This window comes from Hippoglossus hippoglossus, chromosome 14, assembly GCF_009819705.1.
Source record: "Hippoglossus hippoglossus isolate fHipHip1 chromosome 14, fHipHip1.pri, whole genome shotgun sequence".
Taxonomy (NCBI): Eukaryota; Metazoa; Chordata; class Actinopteri; order Pleuronectiformes; family Pleuronectidae; genus Hippoglossus; species Hippoglossus hippoglossus.
Genome location: NC_047164.1, coordinates 18,126,325 through 18,147,373, shown reverse-complemented (window position 1 = coordinate 18,147,373; position 21,049 = coordinate 18,126,325). Strand labels below are relative to the sequence as shown.

At 39.5% G+C, this 21,049-nt stretch overlaps 3 protein-coding genes across 3 annotated transcripts; all 3 read left to right on the top strand.

Annotated features, from left to right (window-relative positions):
- Positions 1 to 154: 154 nt before the first annotated feature.
- si:dkey-273o13.3 lies at positions 155 to 2,429 on the top strand. The gene is made up of 5 exons (XM_034606089.1): positions 155 to 178; positions 383 to 544; positions 683 to 749; positions 939 to 1,043; positions 1,373 to 2,429. Coding segments are annotated over exons 1-5 (1,149 nt in total). The 5' UTR covers positions 155 to 176; the 3' UTR covers positions 2,186 to 2,429.
- A 2,291-nt stretch (positions 2,430 to 4,720) lies between these two features.
- On the top strand, positions 4,721 to 7,712 carry rom1a (retinal outer segment membrane protein 1a). Its single transcript, XM_034606093.1, has 4 exons — positions 4,721 to 4,870; positions 6,105 to 6,535; positions 6,671 to 6,917; positions 7,101 to 7,712. The coding sequence occupies exons 1-4, from the start codon at positions 4,721 to 4,723 to the stop codon at positions 7,317 to 7,319; spliced, it is 1,047 nt and encodes a 348-aa protein (XP_034461984.1). The 3' UTR covers positions 7,320 to 7,712.
- A 1,905-nt stretch (positions 7,713 to 9,617) lies between these two features.
- frmd8 (FERM domain containing 8) lies at positions 9,618 to 20,041 on the top strand. The gene is made up of 11 exons (XM_034606081.1): positions 9,618 to 10,021; positions 11,270 to 11,367; positions 11,477 to 11,644; positions 11,987 to 12,088; positions 13,098 to 13,156; positions 13,644 to 13,810; positions 15,223 to 15,438; positions 15,539 to 15,662; positions 15,795 to 15,944; positions 17,228 to 17,456; positions 17,590 to 20,041. Exons 2-11 carry the CDS (start codon positions 11,277 to 11,279, stop codon positions 17,700 to 17,702), a joined length of 1,419 nt encoding a protein of 472 aa, XP_034461972.1. The 5' UTR covers positions 9,618 to 10,021; positions 11,270 to 11,276; the 3' UTR covers positions 17,703 to 20,041.
- Positions 20,042 to 21,049: the final 1,008 nt, after the last annotated feature.

Genomic DNA, 21,049 nt, shown 5'->3' with positions numbered 1-21,049 from the left:
AACTAATAGATTATCTATTTCAGAACAATAGATTAGTTACATGCACAAACTAAGGGTAATTGAATAATGGGAGTCCAAAGAATGCTTTTCACTTTTTTTGTTGTGCACCATAAATATTATTTCTTTTTTTTGGGGGGTCTTTAATGCAGGAAGAGGCACATGAGCTGGGTAGAATAATGTAAGTATGATGCAACTCTGTTGATTATATTAACTGGTAAAAGCACTCATCCATTAATTTGGATGTGAATACCATGGAAAACACTGATATGTGTGATTTTACATCCAAAGGAATGAAAATACTTTTGCAAAAATATGAAAGAATTTGCTCATTGAACAAATGCACCAAAGGCTTGTGTATATTGTCTTTTTCTGTATTTGACAGGGTACTACAGGAGAAGAATGAAGGTCTGCATCATAATTTGCTGAAGACAGCGGTGAGGATGGAGTGTTTGGGAGAGGAGTTTGTGAACAGCCAAAAGATTTTGGAGGCAGAGCTTCAGACGACACGTATGGAGCTCAGCAGCCTCACCGATAGATTTAAGAGGTAAAGGAAGCAGTTTTATTCTCATGGATGATCTGCAACTGATTCTTGATCTCATACCATGTGAGAGATATTGTATTCAGATTGTAATATATTTTATTCTTGTGGACTACTGCACTTTTCCCCTCTCTCTGTCTTTAGACTTCATGACAGCTGCTCCTCCACACAACAGACCAATAATCTCCTGCAGCTAAAGCTAAACTCAGTGGTGAGATTACTAGTATTTCTTAGTGTCTTGACCGTAAACTACAAAAACATGAATTCCTTATTCATTAAAACCTGTGTATGTATATATAGAAACCAGTTTTGACACATGTGCCTGTTTATGGTCCCTGATTTATAGAAATCTTAGATCCGCCATTGGCTTAAAGTTCATCTGCTGTACTTCCTGTGTTAGGCTCAGAATATGGAAGGAGAACGCGAGAGGTTGAACCAGCGTATCTCAGCGTTGACGGTGCAGCTCGCTGATGCCAAATTTGGCAACAGTGTGGAAACATTCAAAGTAAGATCTTGACCTTTGAGTTCTGGGCAGACAGTGGCTGTACAAACACATTCATATTCAGTGGTGAAAAAAATAAATATTGAAAATGACTCTGGTATTCCTTCTGATTTCTGTCAGCCACTGTGGGGTAAAACTGACCGACTATCTAAAACAACTGAAATATTAATGAGCCTTTGTGAAATTTTTGAATGTGCTTACAGCTATCAGCATTTTTCTTTAATCACTCAACAATATCTTATTTGACTTTACATCATTTAATCAATAAACTCATCCATTTGTAACCTTTACAGGCAACATCTGTCCATCACAAAACCAACATCCACTTTCAGTCAGGCGATGCCATTAATCCGGTGGTTCTGCCCATCGCTCCCCCTCCGGCTCAATTCATGGACACCCATACCTACGGGAACACTAACGCCGGCGGCCAAGACCAGTTACTAGGGTCAGTTCCAGAGGAGGAGGAATCTGACTGGTCAGAGTTTGGGGAAGAGATCCCACGATTTATACTGACAGGATCGAATAGAAATCATGCGTGGAGACACCAAGAAGCAGACGTGGACAAAGACAGCGAGTCAGGGGGTGAGGAAACTATAGGCCTGCGCTCTGCACAACTGCGGCAGACATCTCATCTCCAGTTCAATATCCATAATGAGATTTTACCAGCACCGCAAAGCAATGCTTGCCCTTCTGGCTTTAAGAATCTGTCTGACAGCATGACAGCTGAGGGCAATTACAGGATCACCTCAAGTCCAAACATTGGCTCCTCCATCCTGATCCGGTCAGCCAGCCTGGAGGAAATTCCTCTGGCACGGCACCACATGCAAAAGGAGCTGAGGGGCACAGAGGCCATGATGGACCTCCACCACCCCCGGGAAGACGTTATCGGGGATTTAGATAATGAGATCATTCATCATTGGCGAACAAACAGTGACAGGGAGGCAGCTATGGGGATGCTGGCGGAGAGCAGGATGTCAGACGTAAATAGTGGCCTGGCCAGCCTGCAGACGGCTGAGCAGATGCTCAACCACTTCATACGTGAATCACAGGCCAGTGAAGGCAAAGGTCAGGGCAGGGCGGAGGTGCACGGCTGGATGGGAGGGATTCCAGACGAGGTGTTGAAAGGGGAGCGTACTAAGCTGTGACAGTAACATGAGGCGTCTGAAATCGTAATTTTATCGGGTTAGTTTCCAGGGAAAGTTCAATTAAGCTCATTTAGTTTGGTCCAATAACTGTAACTGCAAACCTTTAGGACTCACTGGTTTTGTTCCTAAATAAAAAACAATACAACCAAACATCTGCCAAGTGGTACTGGAGGCAAAATTAATATTATATGTCTGTACTATGTAAATAATAAATATTGTTTTTAATAAACAATATTGTTCAGTTTTTCCTCTGCACCTTGGATTTGCTCAATTATTGGTAAAATGTGAAAATAGGTGAAGATATGTATTTTTGTTGTATTGATCCACATATATGCAATTGTTATTGTTTGTGTTTTCGCTTTACTGCCTGAAACATTATGTATTTGTATAGTGTGTAGTCCTTGTGTATGTAGACACACAGTTGAAGGCATCCTAAACACATACTAAAAGATTTGTTTCATGTTAATCTATTTCCCAGTTGTAAAACGTATGGTTGTACACTATTACATATATATATGCACACACAATATGTAATAATGTTGTCTCAGCTTTAATTATGGTCCTATCTTTGTGTAAAACATTTAATTCCTCTGGTTGCAATAACTTACATGTCAAAGGAAATGCTTGCATAAACAAATTCTGCAAGCTTGTGTAAATGTAACCCATGTAACTCTGTCCATATAAAATCTAATAAAGTATACGAAGAAACAATTGCTACATTCGTTTAATTTCTGAGAAAGGTGGTGATGGAGATTGTAGCTGGGTGAGACGGAACTCATGACCAGATTTCTTCCAGGTTTCTCAGCTCCTAGCTGTTCGGGTTAGACCACACTTAGTTAATCTTTTTGTTTTGTATTTATACACCTGCTACTTTTTGCTGGGGATATTTTTATTTTTGTAATTTACAGACTAGATAAAACTACCAAGTGGATCCATGTCACTTCAGAAGTCTAGAAAACAACTCAACCTTATGTTTGCTAAGCACAGAAACAACCACTGACTCCATTAGGGGGAAATGCAAAGTGGGTTTATATCAAACAAACACAAAAGCAAAAGCAATACCATGATCAGTTTGAGGATTGTTTCTGCCTGCATGGAACCTCTGCAAACAACCGCATGATCAACATGTAGAGATAAAGTTATATTTAGATCTCTGACGTCCTTGTGGGGATTATAAGAAAATCACTTTCTCTCTCTGCCACTACACATTCCTTTCTACTGCTGTTGAGCAGAAACATGTCCTCAATGTTAATAATAGTCACCGGCAGTAGACATTTATATATTTTTTTCCAACTTTCAATGCTCCCTTTAAAAGTCACATCATTACGAGAAGCAAAAGTAAATAAAAAGAAAGAAAATAAATTATTATGCGACTATCATCGCTGACTGTTTATCGGAATATGTTCCAAACCTTTCCCTCAGGTCATCTACCGTGGGCTTGCTCAGTATCCCCAAAACAAACTATAAAAGTTTGGGGGAAGCAGCTTTTTCTTGCTATGCACCAAAGGTTTGGAACAAACTCCCACTACACATCAGACAAGCTTCTTCTGTTGATAGTTTTAAGAAATTAAATTAATTATTTATCTGTTTTATTTTTATTCTTACATTTTATAGATTTTTAATTTTTCCTAAGTCTTTGTTTTATTGCTAACATGTTCTTATTGATCTCTTATTTCATGTCTTTGATTTTATTGATTTAATTGTAAACCACTTTGAGCTGCATTTTATGTATGAAAGATGCTGTATAAATAAATAATAATAATAATAATAATAATAATAATAATTATTATTATTATTATTATTTATTTATACAGCATTATTATTATTATTATCAAAATTCTTAAATTGTTGGAACATGTCTCCTTGTCTTGTTGTCTTTTAATCTCACATTTAATTCAGTTTAGATGTGCATATGAGGTTGTGTCATGAGGATATATGTTATTGTGCACAGCTAACACATTATGATAATATCCACCTCCCTGTCAGGTTCGATTTGGTTTGTCATCTGTGTCCCTCTGTGTGAGTGATGGGTGCTGATCTGACAATGGCCTGGATTCACAGACCACTTTAATAGGATAGGTAGGCATTAGAGGTAAGACATTCCCGACATTCAGGTTCTGCCAAATCCAGTATGCCAAATCCACTGTGTGGCACACTGGACGGTACACAGTGGTCGGTGGAGATAACTGGACTTTTTTCAGCACTTTCTGGGGAATTGAATAAGGTGAACTTTGATGCTCTAACGTCTGAAGTTTTATAAATGTATTCTCTGAAGATTTTGTCCAAATTTCTTTTGACTTTTTGAAAAGTAATTATCAGCATGTTTTTAATTTTTCGCCTGTCCTGTGTTTCCACAACTTTACTTTCCAAATTCAGAGTTTAATACAGTTTTGTCATCTTCCTCTCTGAGGCTTTGGAGTTCTGCCTCTCACCTCTGCTCCTCTCTCACAGACAAAGCACAGCATCGTCCCTCGTCGCCTCGTCGCTCTCCTTCCCCTATTCCCTCGGTGAGACCCGGAGCCCCTCGCTGCAACCATGGTGGTGATGAAGATGAAGTTCCCCTTTGCGAAAAGGGTGAAGCTGGCCCAGGGACTGTGGCTCCTCTCCTGGAGTGCCACAGTGGCCGGGGCCATGACCTTCACCCTGGGGTGCCTGCTTAAGACGGAGCTCCGCAGACGAGCAGAGGTACTTTTTGAAATTTAAATTCCAGGACTTTGAAGCTTCGTTCACACATCCGAAGTTTTGCTATTATTCATTTTAAACTGCTATGATTATAAAATTGTGTAATTGTAAATGGGCCACATTTCTTGGTGCAATGGAGACTTTACAGTACATTGGAGTTTGTGGACCAGCTGTGTTCATACTTGTGATTGAGAAAAAAAACATAACCACATGAAAAGGTAATGATTCTAAACTGGTAATTGTGCACTAAATATCTACATTTAAGGACGGTCAACTCCAACTGTCCTACAAACTGTCAAACTTTTAAAAAGAAAATTTGAAAATGGAATTGAATTTCTTGAGAAGATGAATAAATGTCCTTGTAAACTGGAAACAACTGTGACCCACTTTAGCTCTTGAGTCATCATTTAATAAAACCAGGCTCTGTCAGTCTTAATCATCCTAATCCACTGTTCTGAAGACTGGCATCATACCGTTTCACTATTATCAAAACTATGTTTAAGCTTATGTTGATGTATTTCAATATTATATTGGAGTAGTTTGCGTATTTGTATTGTGTTCAGCCTCCAATAACATAATCTTGACAGCTTTCACTTTCTTTTGCAAGGTTTCTGGTGTTTGTAAAAATAACAAATATAATATTATTTCAGTGATTAAAAATGTATGTGATCCTAACACACACACACATTCATACACACACACAAATACACACACTAGCTTTTAAAATATCTTTTAACCAAACTCTGAGTGTCAGCCTGTGAATTTCCAGACAAGCATAATGTTTGGTTTGCCAAAATAGGAGAGGATGCTACTCCTGGAGCTCACACATTCATGTAAGAACTCATATACCCTCATACAACCTGACAGAGCAACAGCACATTTAAGCTAGTGGATAGAAGAAAACTGTGTTTATGCGTTTGTTTTTCACTTTCCTCAACAACTCTCAGGATGTTAACCACATATTTATTTCTCAACAGAGTATTTAAGACTGACTGTAATCCTGATAAATAAAATGCAAATTATCATACAGTATTATATTATGCATTGTGTGTGTTTAGGACTTCTACCATGTCCATAAAAAATAAAAAAACAACAAAAACATTTGAAACTATTGCATCTTAATATTCATCCCCAAAAAGTATCAAAGATCAATGAAAGAAACCAATTGTAGATTTTCCATCTAAAACAAATGAAACTTTCAGTACATTAATTACATTACTGTGTGACTTAATTACAGGTAATGGATAATGGAGACATTCATGTTGTGCCCAACACCCTGATGATAGTTGGTCTGGCCTCCTTGGGGATCAACTACTTTGCTTCAAAGATCTGTCAAGATGCCCTGGACGCCGGGCGATTCCCTCGCTGGAAGAACTTCTTGAAGCCCTACTTCGCCATCTCCTGTTTCTTCACTGTCCTCATGCTGCTAGCCGTCATCATGAGCTACGCAATGAAGGGCAGCCTGGAGTCTTCCCTGAAGGGCGGCCTGAAGAACGGCATCCGCTTCTACAAGGACACAGACACCCCGGGCCGCTGCTTCCAGAAGCAGAACATCGATCGGCTGCAGATGGAGTTTCAGTGTTGTGGAAACAGTGACTTCAAGGACTGGTTCGAGGTCCAGTGGATCAGCAACCGCTACCTGGATTTCAGTTCTAAGGAAGTGAAAGAGTAAGTGGTGGGAAATTGTTGGGAGAGGTTTTCACTTCAGTGAATATGAACAAATGGACACTCAGGGACATAACAATACTGTGTTTACTGGTGAAAACATCTCTTATCTGACACATGTTTCCTTTGGTTACGTAGCCGCATCAAGAGCAACGTGGATGGCCGTTACTTGGTAGACGGTGTCCCGTTCAGTTGCTGCAACCCCAGCTCTCCGCGGCCGTGCATCCAGTATCAGCTCACCAACGACTCGGCTCACTACAACTATGAATACCAAACGGAGGAGCTCAACATCTACCTCCGAGGCTGCAGAGAGGCCCTGGTCAACTACTATATGGGTCTGATGAACACCATTGGGGCTGGAGTGCTGTCAGTCTTTATCTTACAGGTAAAGCATGAGAACAATTAAAGTGGTCCCACAGTGACTCCACGCAAGATTGGTGGTGCTTAGGTGCCATGAAATTGATCTTTTATGGATCGATACAGCTGCGAAGAGGTTATAGATATAGATAGCATAGATATTGTGGATGCAGCTCAACATCTAACATTTCTCCACCTTCCTCCTCCCCAGGCTTCTGTGCTGGTGAGCTTGCGGTTCCTGCAGACCGCCATGGAGGCAGTGGCGGGGAAGGAAAACACCGAGATTGAGACAGAAGGCTACCTGCTGGAGAAAAGCGTGAAAGACACCTTCATGGAGTTCATGAACCCCGTGCTGAAGTTCTTCCTGTTCACAAACCAGGTGGAAGAGGGCACTACTGCAGCAGAAGGGACCCCCGCGGCCACGGCCTGAACCACACATGACGCACACACACATGTAAATAATTTTTACACAGAGAGGGCGATCAACGATTTAGGTCTAGTATTTTTTATTATCAGATGATCATCACTGGTAAACATTTACTATCTCACTATACTTGCCCATTCATATTTCACACACTGTATTATACCAGAGAAGACCCGCCCACAGAAGTTAGTGTAAACCCATGATTTCTTCTGCTCCTAAAAATGGATAAATCACTGAGCACATTCTCTATCTTTTATTATTTCTTATTTTTATAATAATAAACCCTTTTATTGTTACATTTGTTTCACAAATACAAAAATCCCTTCACTGTTTTAATCGTCATATGCATTGCTAATTTCACTACTGCAATGCTTTTCTATGTATATTCAATTAAAATAGAATGAACAAAAAGAAGGATGTAAAGCTGAATTGTAGAGAGACTTGAGGCACAATTCTCTGCGGTGCAACAGGATAATGACATATAATGATAGGTTATTTTTTTAAAGTTTGAAGATACCAATTAGCTGATGCAGTGGAGTAACTTATTTCAACTCTTTTCTATTGTCAATAAAATGCATGCATATGATATTCCATATGTCACTCTCCATAACCAGGGCTCTAAGGTGCAACTTTCTCACTGCCTGAATAGGATTAAGAGGATTGATGTATCAGTGTCGATAATGCGATGAAAGCCATCAAGTGTGTCCTCTGTTCTCTCACCTTTGTTAAAGCTGTTAATCCTGTTTATTAATAGGCCACTCAGCCTGATGCCATGGCAGTTATCCACCTGCGTCAGGTGGATGTAAGATGCAGGTGCAGGCTGTTTCTGAGGCTTGTTTCATTACGACAACTGATTTTGCCACACAAAAGAAAAGAAACTGAACTCCATTTTGCACTTTTCCCCTTATTTTTTCCCCCCAGTGGTTAATTAGGCGTAATTATAAAAGAATTCTGCAGTCTTTTTATTTCCAGAAAAAATCAATTGTTCCTTCTCTGGAATCTTTGTAATATCAACCCATGGGAAAAGCTTTATTAAAAGCCCTTTTAAAATCAAGACTGTGTCCTGAGTGATTTTCTTTAGCTCATATATTTGGGTGTAGAATCATCAATAAAGCTGGGAGAGGCTTCCCATGTATTGTTATTGCAAAAGAGCTGGGCTGTATATTTTATTAAGCAAACGTAATTATCAGTGTAATTATTATTGCTGTTATACGCGCCTTAATTCTCAAAGCTCTCTGTCTTTCTGTATGTGGAAAGCCTATTTCATGAATTGTTCATCTTATCATCTTCAAACTTTGCTGGTGTATTGCTGAGGGCCCAAAGAAGGGCAGTGTTGAACTTGATGCGATTTGGACATGCGATACGTTCAATATTAAATATTAAAGTTTGAATAACCAGGTGAACAGCCCTTTGTGCAGCAGCGGTGGTGCAGCTTCAGGGTCCTGCAGCACGTCTTTACTTGCTGTTTACAGCAGGTCACTTTTACAGATTCAGAAAGAAAGCTGCAACCAGCATCACCACAGGCCAAGTATACAGTCCATTCCAAACAGGCAAGTTTACAACAGGCACTGCACTAGTCACCCTCACCACTAGATGTCCAATATTTCCATCACATATTTGTGCTTATACTGCATATTGAATTGTGTAAGTTATCCATCATCCTTGTTTGATAGCGATGTGTCAAACGTATTGTGGCAGGTTACAAACCTGGTAGACTACATCAGTGCAATAATACAAATGAAGCAACATCAGACATATTATATATGTTACATTATTATATGTGCCCGAACCATGCAAAAGTGATTATCTTTGTGAATGTCACTGCACAGTTTTTGTTGAAACTGTCCGAGAGGTGTTGATCAATAGTATTTTTAGGCATTTTGTGTCTATACAGCAGATAAACACATTACTCTCTATATAAATATTATATCTTGTATATACAGTAAAGTCTATGCAGCAGATAAAGAAATTCATCTTTATATAGATATTATATATGTAGAGTATTTTATATACAGTAAAGTCTATGCAGCAGATAAACACATTAAGCTAGTTATAAATATTATATATATAAAGTATTTTATATACAGTAAAGTCTATGCAGCAGATAAAGAAATGCATCTTTATATAGATATTATATATGTAGAGTATTTTATATACAGTAAAGTCTATGCAGCAGATAAACACATTAAGCTAGTTATAAATATTATATATATAAAGTATTTTATATACAGTAAAGTCTATGCAGCAGATAAACAGATTAAACTATATATTAACATTATATAAAGTGACGCTACGTCAGCGCGCTCTCCGGACGTCTCGACCGATTCTCGGGATCGAATCTTTTTGAACCGGTTCCGTGTAAAGTCGTTCACACGTCCACACGCTGCCATTGAACGTGTTTTTGAAACCCACCATCGATACCCTCGCTCTTAGGTCATTTTACAGCTGCTTCCCTCACGAGTGCCTCGGTTTCGGAGAAGTTCTCAATCCTCCACGGTGACTGTCACGCCCAGTGAAGAACCGCTCACAACAACAGAGTCGTTCGTGCGTCGCCCCCTCAGCTGCCCGGAAAGCTAGTTTCAGACAGCCGGCTAACAGGGAGGTCCCAGTCAGTGGCTAATGTCTGGAGCTACACTGGGGACACAACTGGTTGGACCGTATCCAGGATAAGCAGCCGCGAGTGGAGGGAAATTGACGGGAAGTGGCAGGTAGGTGGACGGACAACAGAGGCATTTTGTCCCATTGCCTGCTAGTAACAGCGTGTCTCAGCCTGGCGGGGGGAAATACTCAAAGTTAGCTCACTTAGGTTTGACTGAAATGTTTTACCAGGTCTGAAAGTAGCGAAGTAAAGTCATTGCGTCAATAGCTAGCACGGCCGCTTCCCCTGCCTTCCAGCTAACTTAGCTAATGCTAACAAAACGAAGTGAAGTTAGCATCCAGATACACAGAGTCTCTCAGCCATTGTTTGGACTTGTGTAGGACAATCCAGTTAACTGAGAGCAGCTCGGGCCTCATGCCGCTGGTGGTGTCATCCCTCTGTGTTTACCACCATCCAGGCTGTAATGTCGATGCTCTGAGGCATGTTCACATAACATAAAGCCACAGTGACGTGTTGGGGCCAAACGATCGCACCAGTTCAACGGGGTGAGGTCACCAGTGGTCGACTGGGATGTTCTGATTGCACTGGTTGTTTTCAAGTCACATGGGGGCGCTGGTGCAGAGTGACACCTAAATTAGCCTGATTTACTTGTTGTTCTGAATCAGGACCAAAGGAAATGGATGAAGTCGGTTATGCCAGTGAAAAACCCCAACCCTTCATGTTGCTGATACCTTTCTAGTCTTTTCCCTTTTTAAAGTATATGACACTAAAGCAAAAGTATTGCATATAACCATGTTAGTATGAGGCTTGTTAGCACATACGCCTTATTGGCAGGACACTGCTCAGCCAGCTGCACACAGATAACTTGGATTTGAAGAGATCAAGTCCATCCATCATCTCTAATGTTTATCCTCTTGAGGATTGTGGGGGGAGCTGGAGCCGATCCCAGCTGAAAATGGGCGAGATGCGGTGAACTGCACTCTGGAAAGGTCGCCAGTGTATAAACTAACAGAGACAAACAACCGTTCACAGTCACATACACAACTACAGTGAATTTGGAGTCTCCCATTAATTTAGCCCAATCTGCATGACTGTGGACTGTGGGAGGAACCTAGAGAAATCCCACGCAGACACAGGGAGAAAGCAAACTCTACACAGAAAGACTCCGGCCGGACTGAGATTCAAACCGTCTGTACAAATCCTGAAGTTTTGTTTTATTTCCCATCTTGTACATTGATGCCACTCTGAACTATTTTTCCAGTCCAGGCTCAGATGCTTTTTTCAGGCGGTTTTCTAGAACCTGTTGTAATTTGTTATTGTGTTGTGACAGATTATGAATTTCCTCATTGTGTTTCAGAATAGAGATGGAAGGGGACGACTGCAGTTTTCCTCCAGACTCATCAGATGATCACTCGCAAAGAGGAAGTGTTGCTTCTTCTGCAACACTTTCCCGGGGTACGGTGGAGCAAATAATATATAACAATCCCCCCTTTGTTTTGTTCTAACATGCAGTACTTTTATTTATTTTTTGTTTAATTTAGTATATTTGTGATTGTTCACACAGCTCAAGATGTGCTCATATACCTGTTTGGGGAGAGTGCAGTCCACCTATCTGTAGAAGGGCTCGGCAGTGTCACTGTGCAGGAGCTGGGCAGAAGTGTTCATGAGGCTCTCAATGTTCCTGAATCTGCACATGATGCTTTTGCCTTCTGGTTATGTTCTCCACTGCTCGGTAAGACCTTTAGCCCCCAGACACTCTACTGCTACAACCCTTCTTCTGATCAAATTATAGGCATTGACGTTATAAGAATGTTGATGTGTATGTGGATGCTTCTGTCTTATAGAGTTGCTACCAAATGTGACATGATGTAAGATATTTTTGGCAGACTGTCAGGCAGAATATGCATCTACTTGCCTGGGCCTAAATGATAGAGGCTTGATTTACTGTGGGTTCTAAAATTCTCAGACCACTTTCTGAGAATGGAAAGTGGTATAAATATCACACTAGAATCAGAGCAGGGAAACATGCATACAGTATCTGTGTATCACATTTGATCTCTTCCATACTCTTAAGAACTGCAGTTAAAGGTGAAACATCAACCATACAAGCTGTGTCGTCAGTGGCAAGACCTGCTGTATCGCTTCACTGAGGCCTCAGAGGAAGACATTTCGCAAGGTGAGAGATAGTCAGCCTGTTGCTGTGTTTAATGCACTAACCTTTAATGTTTTCTCAAATCAAAGCATGAAAATGGAGTCAGAGCAGGGAGTAAAGAACCTTTTTTTTTACTTGTAGCAATATAAATGAAATAAAATGTCAAAGAACTGATATTGTTAAATCATATCTTTTAATTCTGGAAGGGTGCGCAAAAGCTTTAGAAATTTATGATGGACATTTGCAACCATTTTTGACAATTGACTAATCGAGGAAATAATAGCAGATTAATTATAAATGAAAATAATCATTGGAAATCTTAGATTACGTGTGTAGCAGTCCAATGCATACACAAATGCTTTATTAGATATGCGACAAATGTTCAATGCATTATAACGTTTGATCACACATATCAATGGTCGGAGTTTGACTAGTGTGTTACAATGGGTTATGCAGTAAACGCTATAGTATTGATCAAGAAAAACTAAAGTCTATTTGATGAGTGAGGTCAAGAATACATCTTTATGGCAAATTAATTGGAACAAGACTGAATTTAAGTTTTATTTTTTACAAACTGAAAATGTTGTTTAGTGCACTGTCAGAATTGTCACGCACAGTGGACTTTTGGTGATGTGAAAGTCTGTTGTTGCTCATTACTTTGCCAGACAAAGCGGAACAGCCCACCACTGTGTGCTTTTCGTCCAGTGTTACCAAAGAACTGGTGACAAAGTGACAGCTTAGCACTAATCACACAAAAAAAAGAACACAAATGAGTTGCATAATCATTTAAATGCTGTTATGTGTTTTTGTGGAGTAGGTAGGGATACCACCCACACACAGTGCAGAACTGTGAGCCGGTGCAGAGTGGGCTGGAGGGGGCTTGAGAACTAGATTTGATGTTAGTCCCACATCTACTGCAGTGTCCCATACCTTCACTCCTCCACTCCGAGCAATGAGACTGAATTTCACACATTAGTATGATATGGAAACACACCGAACCATAATGCATCATCGTTCTCTGCTTTTTCCTCAGATGAGCCGTATCTCCAATACAGACGGAATGTGTTTTATCCTAAATCTAAAGAGCTGCAGGTACCACTAACTCAGATCCTCTGCAGAATATTGATTAACCTTAGATATGAGCAAATTATGATGACACTGTTTTTACATCACTTTCTACTAAGAGCATGTTTAGTCGGCTTTAATGAAGATATTTGGTCATCGTCTGAGAGTCATTAGAGTGCAGTAATCATAATGGGTTTTCTTGTAAATTAGAACTGCCATTTCATCGGCTTTAGAAGGGTAAACATGTTTTGTGCTGTTTTATAATAATCACAATTCATCAGTACTCAACAAAACCCAAAGTAACAAAGAGAGATGAGGCAGCAAATTAAAACAAATTATTTAATAATCAGACGAGATCATTAGAAGCAATTTCAATATTTTAAGATAAAAGTAAGTAAGTAAAAAGTAAAGCTAATTTTCTTTTCAAATATATTGGGCTCCCTCTAACTCTGAGCTACTTGTCCTGATACCGTAACAGTTGGATAATTTTTGTTATTGTGTCCCTCCTGAGCAGATTGATGATGAGGGAGTCTTGAAACTTCTGTACGAAGAGGCCAGGAACAACATCCTCTCAGGTCGATACCCCTGTGATCCAGAGCACTGGATGAGTCTTGGAGCCTTGTCTCTTGCTCTTGAAGAGGGAACTGGTCTAGACGGCCAACAGTTTACTGCTACTGTAAGGTGAGTTAGAAAGATTGTTTAAAATATATGACCATATTCTGAATTGCCTGAATTTTTGTTTTCTATAGATGGTCCAAGTGTTGACTCGTAGTTTTCTCTTAAACAAATAGTTTTTTACCTCTTGATGTAAAGCTACAGCCTGGAGATGATGCGTAGTTCACAGTAGCTTAGCTTCGAATAAAGACTGAAATAAGGGATGACTGTTAGTCCAAACGTAACAAAATGTACTTACCAGCACCTCAAAGCTTGCTAGTTTTATCCAGATTTAACATGTCTTTTGTTCTTTGGCTCCATAATTTGCTTATTTGAACACTATTTTATAATTTGAAGACATTGTAGAAAGAACAAACCAAAATCATGTCCCTAAACTGACAGATAAAGGCAGTTGGTTGATTTCACAGCTTTGAGTACTTCAGCGCAATCAACAACAAATTGTTGCAATTTGATGAACATTCATCAAATTGCGAAAAATTACACCTTTGATGAATATCAAGAGGTCAGCAGTTTTGATTGGAGTGGGATGATCATTGTTTCTTGTTTTTCTTGAAAGCCTTTTGAGACTTGATTCAGAATTACTCAGAAGGTACTTGACACGTCTTATAAAGCGCTGTTCATATAATAGAGAAGTTTTAAAGTAGTGTAGTCACTGTTCTTATTTTAGGTACTTGCAACACACGTCGCAGACTGCCTGCTGTTAGTAACAGATAATTTGAGAGAAGTGAATAAATAATTTTGAGGAAGTCTCTTGTGTGTTTTCAGTGTTTTAACATCAAACATCGTAGTTTGTGTCAGTGGTGTTTATTTGTGAAGAAACATTAGTGCTTTATCCTAAAGTCCAAAGATTGTCTTTTACACATACTGTCATTTACATATGTAAATCGATCATATTACAATAGTGGACATGAGAGAAAACACTACTGTGTTACAATTACTGGTTGTAGATTTCAACCAAGAAGTTATTTTCAGAGCATCTCTAGGTATTCATTATTTGATGTCTTTATTGCGCTGAAGAATAGAATCTGTTCCACTTTAGGAAATTCATACGTCAGCATGTGAGTGGTAGTAATTGAGGAGAGCAGTTTATGTTTTTTAATTAATATATGTGAACATGGTGATTCAGGAGAGGAAAGAATCTGTAGCATTTGGGATTTGCGATGCTTGTTAAAGAGGAAATCAGACAATTAAGGAAGAAATGTATTGAAATGCACAGTCACTCTGGCACAAGACTGAGTGGTGCATTGAATGTAGTAGGTTGTTTCTACATCCTGTTTATCATGAGGACGTGACAGAAGCAAATCACAACATGGCATTAAGCAGGAAGTGTTATCAAATTAAGTATTGATTGAATATAATATTGAGACCTGATTTCCACAGCACTAAATTTGTAATATAAACTTCTCCACTTTCCACAGAGAGAAGAAGCTGACCTCTTATGTGCCTGCACATGTCACCATGGGGAGCGGAGGTTTACTCTCTACTCTGAGAGGGAAGTCCAGTCGTCTGGCAGGGCTGGAGCAGAAACTGCTGGAGGAGTACAAAAAGATCCACACATCTGCTGCAAACCCTCCTGAGCCCACACAGCTCCTACACCAGTACCTCAACACATGCCACACACTGCCTTATTATGGGTAGGAACTTTTGTAATGAGCCATTGATGCTCTGTCTACAGGTTTTAAAACTCAAAAGGCAATGATAAATATGTGCTCATTTTTCAATCTGCACAAACAGGTGTGGTTTCTTCTTTGGTGAGATTGACAAACCAGCACAAGGGATCCTCCAAAGGGGAAAGCGCAAAGCTGTCAATGTTGGGATTTGCCTGGAGGGGGTCTATGTGATGGACGTCAAAGAGAAGGTGAGCACTGAAGTTTTCTTTGTGAACAGCTCTGTAAAAACATCGTGCACATTGCAGAAATGTGGAACGCGTGTCTCATTTCTCCTCATGAAACCAATGCTGATATTTCCCCTCGGACATGTTTTCTTGTAGCATGTTCTGCTCGGCCTGCGCTTCAGCCAGCTCTCGTGGGACCACAGCTACCCGGAGGAGGAGGGGGACTCGCACATTCTGTGGCTGGAGTTTGATGGAGAGGAAGACGGAACTCCAGTCAACAAACTGCTAAAGATCTACTCAAAACAAGTAAGACAGTGGTAGTGAAAGGAATTTCAGAAATCATCTGATATGATTAGACATGAAATGTTGTGAACATTTTATATCATGATTTATAGTGACCAAAATCCCGGTATTTTCGCAGTATTTTTTTTTATGTGCTAATAAACAAACTAAAGTAATTTCGCCCAGGTTTTATATTTGACTAATATATTTATTCCTGTTATGCAGGTTCAACTTACACCTTAAATAAGTTAATCTTGTGCAGAATCGACCCCAAATGTCGTGAGCTAAATGCAAGCAATTTGGCGACAGTGGATGCTAGCAGTTACAAGCTACGGCCAGAGCACTAGCGGCTCATGCTTTTACAGCACCAACCAAATATCCATTTTACTTAAAGGTTCAGTGTGTAGAACTTGGTTACATCTAGTGGTGAAGTTGCATGTTGCAGCTGAATACCCCTCACCTCACCCACCCCTTCCAAACATGAGAGAGAACCTGTGGCAGCCTTCAGTTGTTATAAAAATAATAAAGAAAACAACAATTCGTACAATTTTGAAAACATCACTAGGATTATTTTATATTCAATTTTTGCCAATAGATCCTTTTCACCTAAATCTTAGACACTGAACCTTAAAAGTATTTTAAGATTGAAACGGTACAACGAACTGGAATTTAACCACGGTGTACCATGAAATGTTATCCCTATATATGATTTAATTTAACATCTGCACATTTATGTGTTTGAATTGTTCTTTTCTATTTTTGGGTCACACCTCTCCCGACCTGATGGACACATCCACCTTCTCTGCTGTATTTAGAACATCAATATGAGTCGTTTTGCTGCCGGGTTGGGTACTAGATGCAGTCCTCTTATGTGTACCTCACTTCAAATGTTTTCAACAAGTAGAGAGAGTATGCAGCGATCTCTGGAGAGCACCCTGCACCTGGTGCTTTTGAAACTTTGAGGATCAGGTGTAGCTGCTGAGCCTATTTGTTCTTAGAGAAGCATAACACTTGACATTGGGTTGAAACCAAAAAAGAAATCAAACAATTTTTCTGTACTCTTTTCTATATAATCCCCTGGTCAATGAGTGTTAGGTTGAAAAAGACTGTCTCAGCCAACAGATGCTGAAGAGATGTTACATAATGGTGGAGGCAGTCATAAATAATCACACTAGGCTCTAATCCGAGGCTGGCAATGTGACATTTGTATGCCTGTGGCTCACTAACAGACCATCAAAAGGTCAAGTGTATTGCTTCTACCTCTTAGAATCAGACTTAATGATTTGTTTTTTTTGGTCTGGAACCAGGCAGAGCTAATGAGCGGCTTCATCGAGTTCTGTGTGGAGCTGAAGTCTGCGTCTGAGGGTGCAGCTGCAGTCGAAATGGACGGCGAGGTGAGTCTGTCTCAGCAGCCAGCCGGACAAGATGGCAGCAACAAGAACGGACGTGGAGGGCGGCGTGGGATGCTGCACAGGCAAAGCAGTGTTGTGTGCAGTCGGGTCCATTCGCTCAACACTATCAGTTATGTGGACAATGGTGAGTCTGATGGTTGCATTTAGTAATCCTAACGTAATCTCTCTGAAGTGAGCTACTTCTAAACCATGACAATCTCCCTGTGGTAACTTCAGCTGGAGGAATTTTTCAATATTTGTCCATGTTTGTCTTTCAGGAAAGGAAATCAAACGCTTGAAGCCAAAAAGAGCTGCGTCCTTCTTCACCCGACAGGCGTCTGCAGCCACATACTCTGCTGTGCAAGTGACAGAGAGTCTGGAGCAGGGTTAAACTCACTGATCTGCCCTGTTCGTCTCAAAGACCAAACGTGAACATTTTACACTGAGATTTAAAGAAAAGACTTGATACGCGCTCTAGACATTGAACCGATAATATATGAACATGCAGAGGACCAAGTGAGGGATTTAAGAGTGTGCAACAATATTTATCTTTGGACATTTTGTATATTAAGAGAGCACAGCAATGTGAAAAACAAAAAAAGATCTATTAACAGCTATGCTTCTGAGGTTGAACTGAAGTGGCTATTAATGAGATGGCCTTACATAATACAACTATTCTCTGAGCACTATATGAGGGACCTCCTTCATAAGTCTGGGACATGCCTTAGAGAAATCCTCAGATGATGACTGTATGATATCTTGTGACCTTTTCCACCTTTTGCAGTACTCTGGAGATGTTTTTACTGTTATTATTCAAAAATGTTTAACCTCAAATGAGTATAACCACTACAGTACCTCTTACTTTAACTCTTCTATGGGATTGAACATTGCAATACATCCCCTTATAACGTTATAACATTAAAACATCCTCCTCAGAGCTGTATGAGTTGGCAAAAACTCTTTGCAGTCAGCATGACAAACACTTTCAGGGGACGATCCGAGGGCGTGTTCCCCACTACTCTGCTTCTTTAAACTGCCAGTGCCTTGTTCTCATGAAAGGATGAAACCACTTGTAAAAAGTGCTGGTAGAAACGTTTGGTGTCACAGATCATAAAAAGGCCACATGGGAGCACCTTGGATTTGTTGTGGAAATTTCTTGTAAGTACACATATTTGAGATTTTGACACAATTTGCTGATACTTGCTGCTGGTTTTCTTGGAAAGAAAGAACATGCTAAATGAATTTTCATTTGTAAAAGCAGAATTATGTGATGTTGTTCTAAACATGTAAAGTAACAGGATATTTGACATTATCGGAATGCAGAAACCAAAATTGCTTGTTCACAGTATCAAGTGCTCATTGGAGAGCTAAAGTAAAACTATGGTACATGGTAACTATGGTACAACAGACTCAAAACTTACCAAACTATGTAGTAAGTTAATATAAAGAACGTATTACCTAGTGGAAGTGACACTCGTTTACCAGTCAAGACTTGACTCACTTGCTTGGTCGGACCTGATAAGCAAAGTAAAACTTATGCAATGTCAAAGTTGTGCAACTTCGCTAATAAGAGAAGCTAAAATAAAAGAAAACCTTCCATTCAAACTGCAACTTCAATGTCTAAGTTTTGGTTATCCATCTAACCACTATCCTTGCAAACACAATTAGAATTTTGTTTGCAAAACGAAGGGTAATCTCAACTCATAAAGAACATTTAGTGCTTCAATTGGAATTAAAAATCTATTCTGAGATATGTGGCTTTCATTGGACAGCGGCGGTCCTCTCTGTGCCCATGGTACAGACAAACTTGCCGTTAAGATCTCCGTCTGGACACCAAAGCATAGCCATCGAACATGCTGCAACAACAGTCTGCTACCTAAACACTCCAGAGGCAGACCACAGTCCCTCCAGGAGTATGTCTGAACTCCATCCCGACCCTGATTTGGGCAGTTTCTTTCTCTTCCGTACATTTAACAAACAGTGTCACCTCAGTAATGGACATTACAGGAGTTATACGTCTTTATAACACTGCAATATGTCCTCATTTCAGATGTGGTGGCCTCATGTCTTCTCCCTGATTCTCCTTAGCACGCAAGCTGCAGATTGTGCTTACATCTCTATGCTTTTGACTTTTGACTCAGATGCAGTCGGTCCCCTAACCGCAGCAGTCCAATATATTGTTGCTAACGTACACTATGCATGTCACATTGTAGAATAGGCATTCCGAAAGACTACACATCATCATGTGATACTGCACTATTAATACTAATACACTGTTTTTAAAATCTTTTACATCTGCCGATTGTTTTCTATCGTTTGTTAGCTTTTATGAGAGAATATTTTTACTTTGTTTTTTCATATACTGGTCAGTGTTTGTACACTAGAATGAAGAAATAGGTCATTTCAAGCGTTCTCTTCTTTGAGCAGAAACATAAAGTGCCTTTTTGTTTGTACTAAGTTGGAATCTCAATAACTGTATTTTTGGTGCTTGGAAACCAGAAATTCTAATGTTGTTGTGGTTTTAAATAATTTCTGTTTTGTAATATATTTCCCATATTTTCAACTAGACAATGCATTTCAGCTTTCCTAGCTGACGTGAGTGCATTGATATATTGGTTAACTACGCTGGGCTGCTGTTGAACAGTGAATGGTGGTTCCTTCATTAAAATATGTCTAGGTTTTTTTTTCTTTCTTTTTGTTAATAAACAGATGCAAAGTGGCCGTTTCTCAGAATATCTGTGAAGATGTGTTTACTACTTCACTACCTACACATGAAACACTACGTTCACACAGCGGGCTCGAGTGCTGCATGTGACATCTTGTTGTTCTGTGCATGCGCGTCACATCAGGGCCATGACAGTTCACATTGGAGCCTGATACTGGCCACAAGATAATGTGAACAGGTACATAAACAAAAATCTGAATTGACCACTAAGGCTTGCAGTGTGAATGAGTGTGTGTGAATGCTAGTTTCATTTGAATTAACGTGTATGATCTTATAATCGGCATCAATACTTTCACCACAATATGACTATAAGCAGCAACCTAATTTGACCGACCTGCTGTATAATTTGAACTAGATGCATTTAATAAGGCTTTGAAAGTATTGTAGTGTTTAATTTCATATTCATGTAATATAATCTGCAGGGATGTAAGAGTTATATAACACTGTTGATGCATATGTGGACAGTTGTTTTGTGATTACTCCTGAGGAAATGGTTTTGACCTTCACTCTTAATTCAAATAATTTTCAAATCCCTGACCTAAATCCCAGAGCTTTATTCCACTCTTACTGTATTTTCCCTGATGCTACATAGACCTTTGCCAGATTCTGAATCTTTGACTAATAAAATGAAAACTGTGCTCCCTGTAGATGGCGCCTGTTCCTCTTCAGCTTCTGTTTTCTTGTCTTTCGAACTTCAAATGTCTCCTCTTGATCACCCTTCTGTAAATATTTTGTAAAAGGTTTCTCCCTAAATTTACAATTTGAGCATAATACACTATTCCAAATTCACATACATAATAAATTACAATTTATAGTTTTTACTGGTTAATTACATGACAATAAAATGTCACCATAGGAGTCTGCAAACAAAACAAAAACAAACCAATATTAGTTAAGTAAATCTTTTTTTTGTTCAGTTTGCCTTTAGTTAAAACTGTACTATGACATGTATGAGATGTGTTTTTTTTGCAAACAATACATGTCAGTTGGGTGTTGTGAATGATGAATGGAGA

Excerpts from the sequence above, each read along its gene's own strand:
- si:dkey-273o13.3 (XM_034606089.1), top strand. Across the intron at positions 750-938 it reads AGCTAAAGCTAAACTCAGTG|GCTCAGAATATGGAAGGAGA; the intron begins GTGAGATTACTA and ends TTCCTGTGTTAG. Across the intron at positions 1,044-1,372 it reads ACAGTGTGGAAACATTCAAA|TCAGGCGATGCCATTAATCC; the intron begins GTAAGATCTTGA and ends ATCCACTTTCAG.
- rom1a (XM_034606093.1), top strand. The coding sequence starts at position 4,721 with ATGGTGGTGATGAAGATGAAGTTCCCCTTTGCGAAAAGGGTGAAGCTG. Across the intron at positions 4,871-6,104 it reads AGCTCCGCAGACGAGCAGAG|GTAATGGATAATGGAGACAT; the intron begins GTACTTTTTGAA and ends ACTTAATTACAG. Across the intron at positions 6,536-6,670 it reads AGTTCTAAGGAAGTGAAAGA|CCGCATCAAGAGCAACGTGG; the intron begins GTAAGTGGTGGG and ends TTGGTTACGTAG.
- frmd8 (XM_034606081.1), top strand. The coding sequence starts at position 11,277 with ATGGAAGGGGACGACTGCAGTTTTCCTCCAGACTCATCAGATGATCAC. Across the intron at positions 13,157-13,643 it reads CTAAATCTAAAGAGCTGCAG|ATTGATGATGAGGGAGTCTT; the intron begins GTACCACTAACT and ends CCTCCTGAGCAG. Across the intron at positions 15,945-17,227 it reads TAAAGATCTACTCAAAACAA|GCAGAGCTAATGAGCGGCTT; the intron begins GTAAGACAGTGG and ends GTCTGGAACCAG.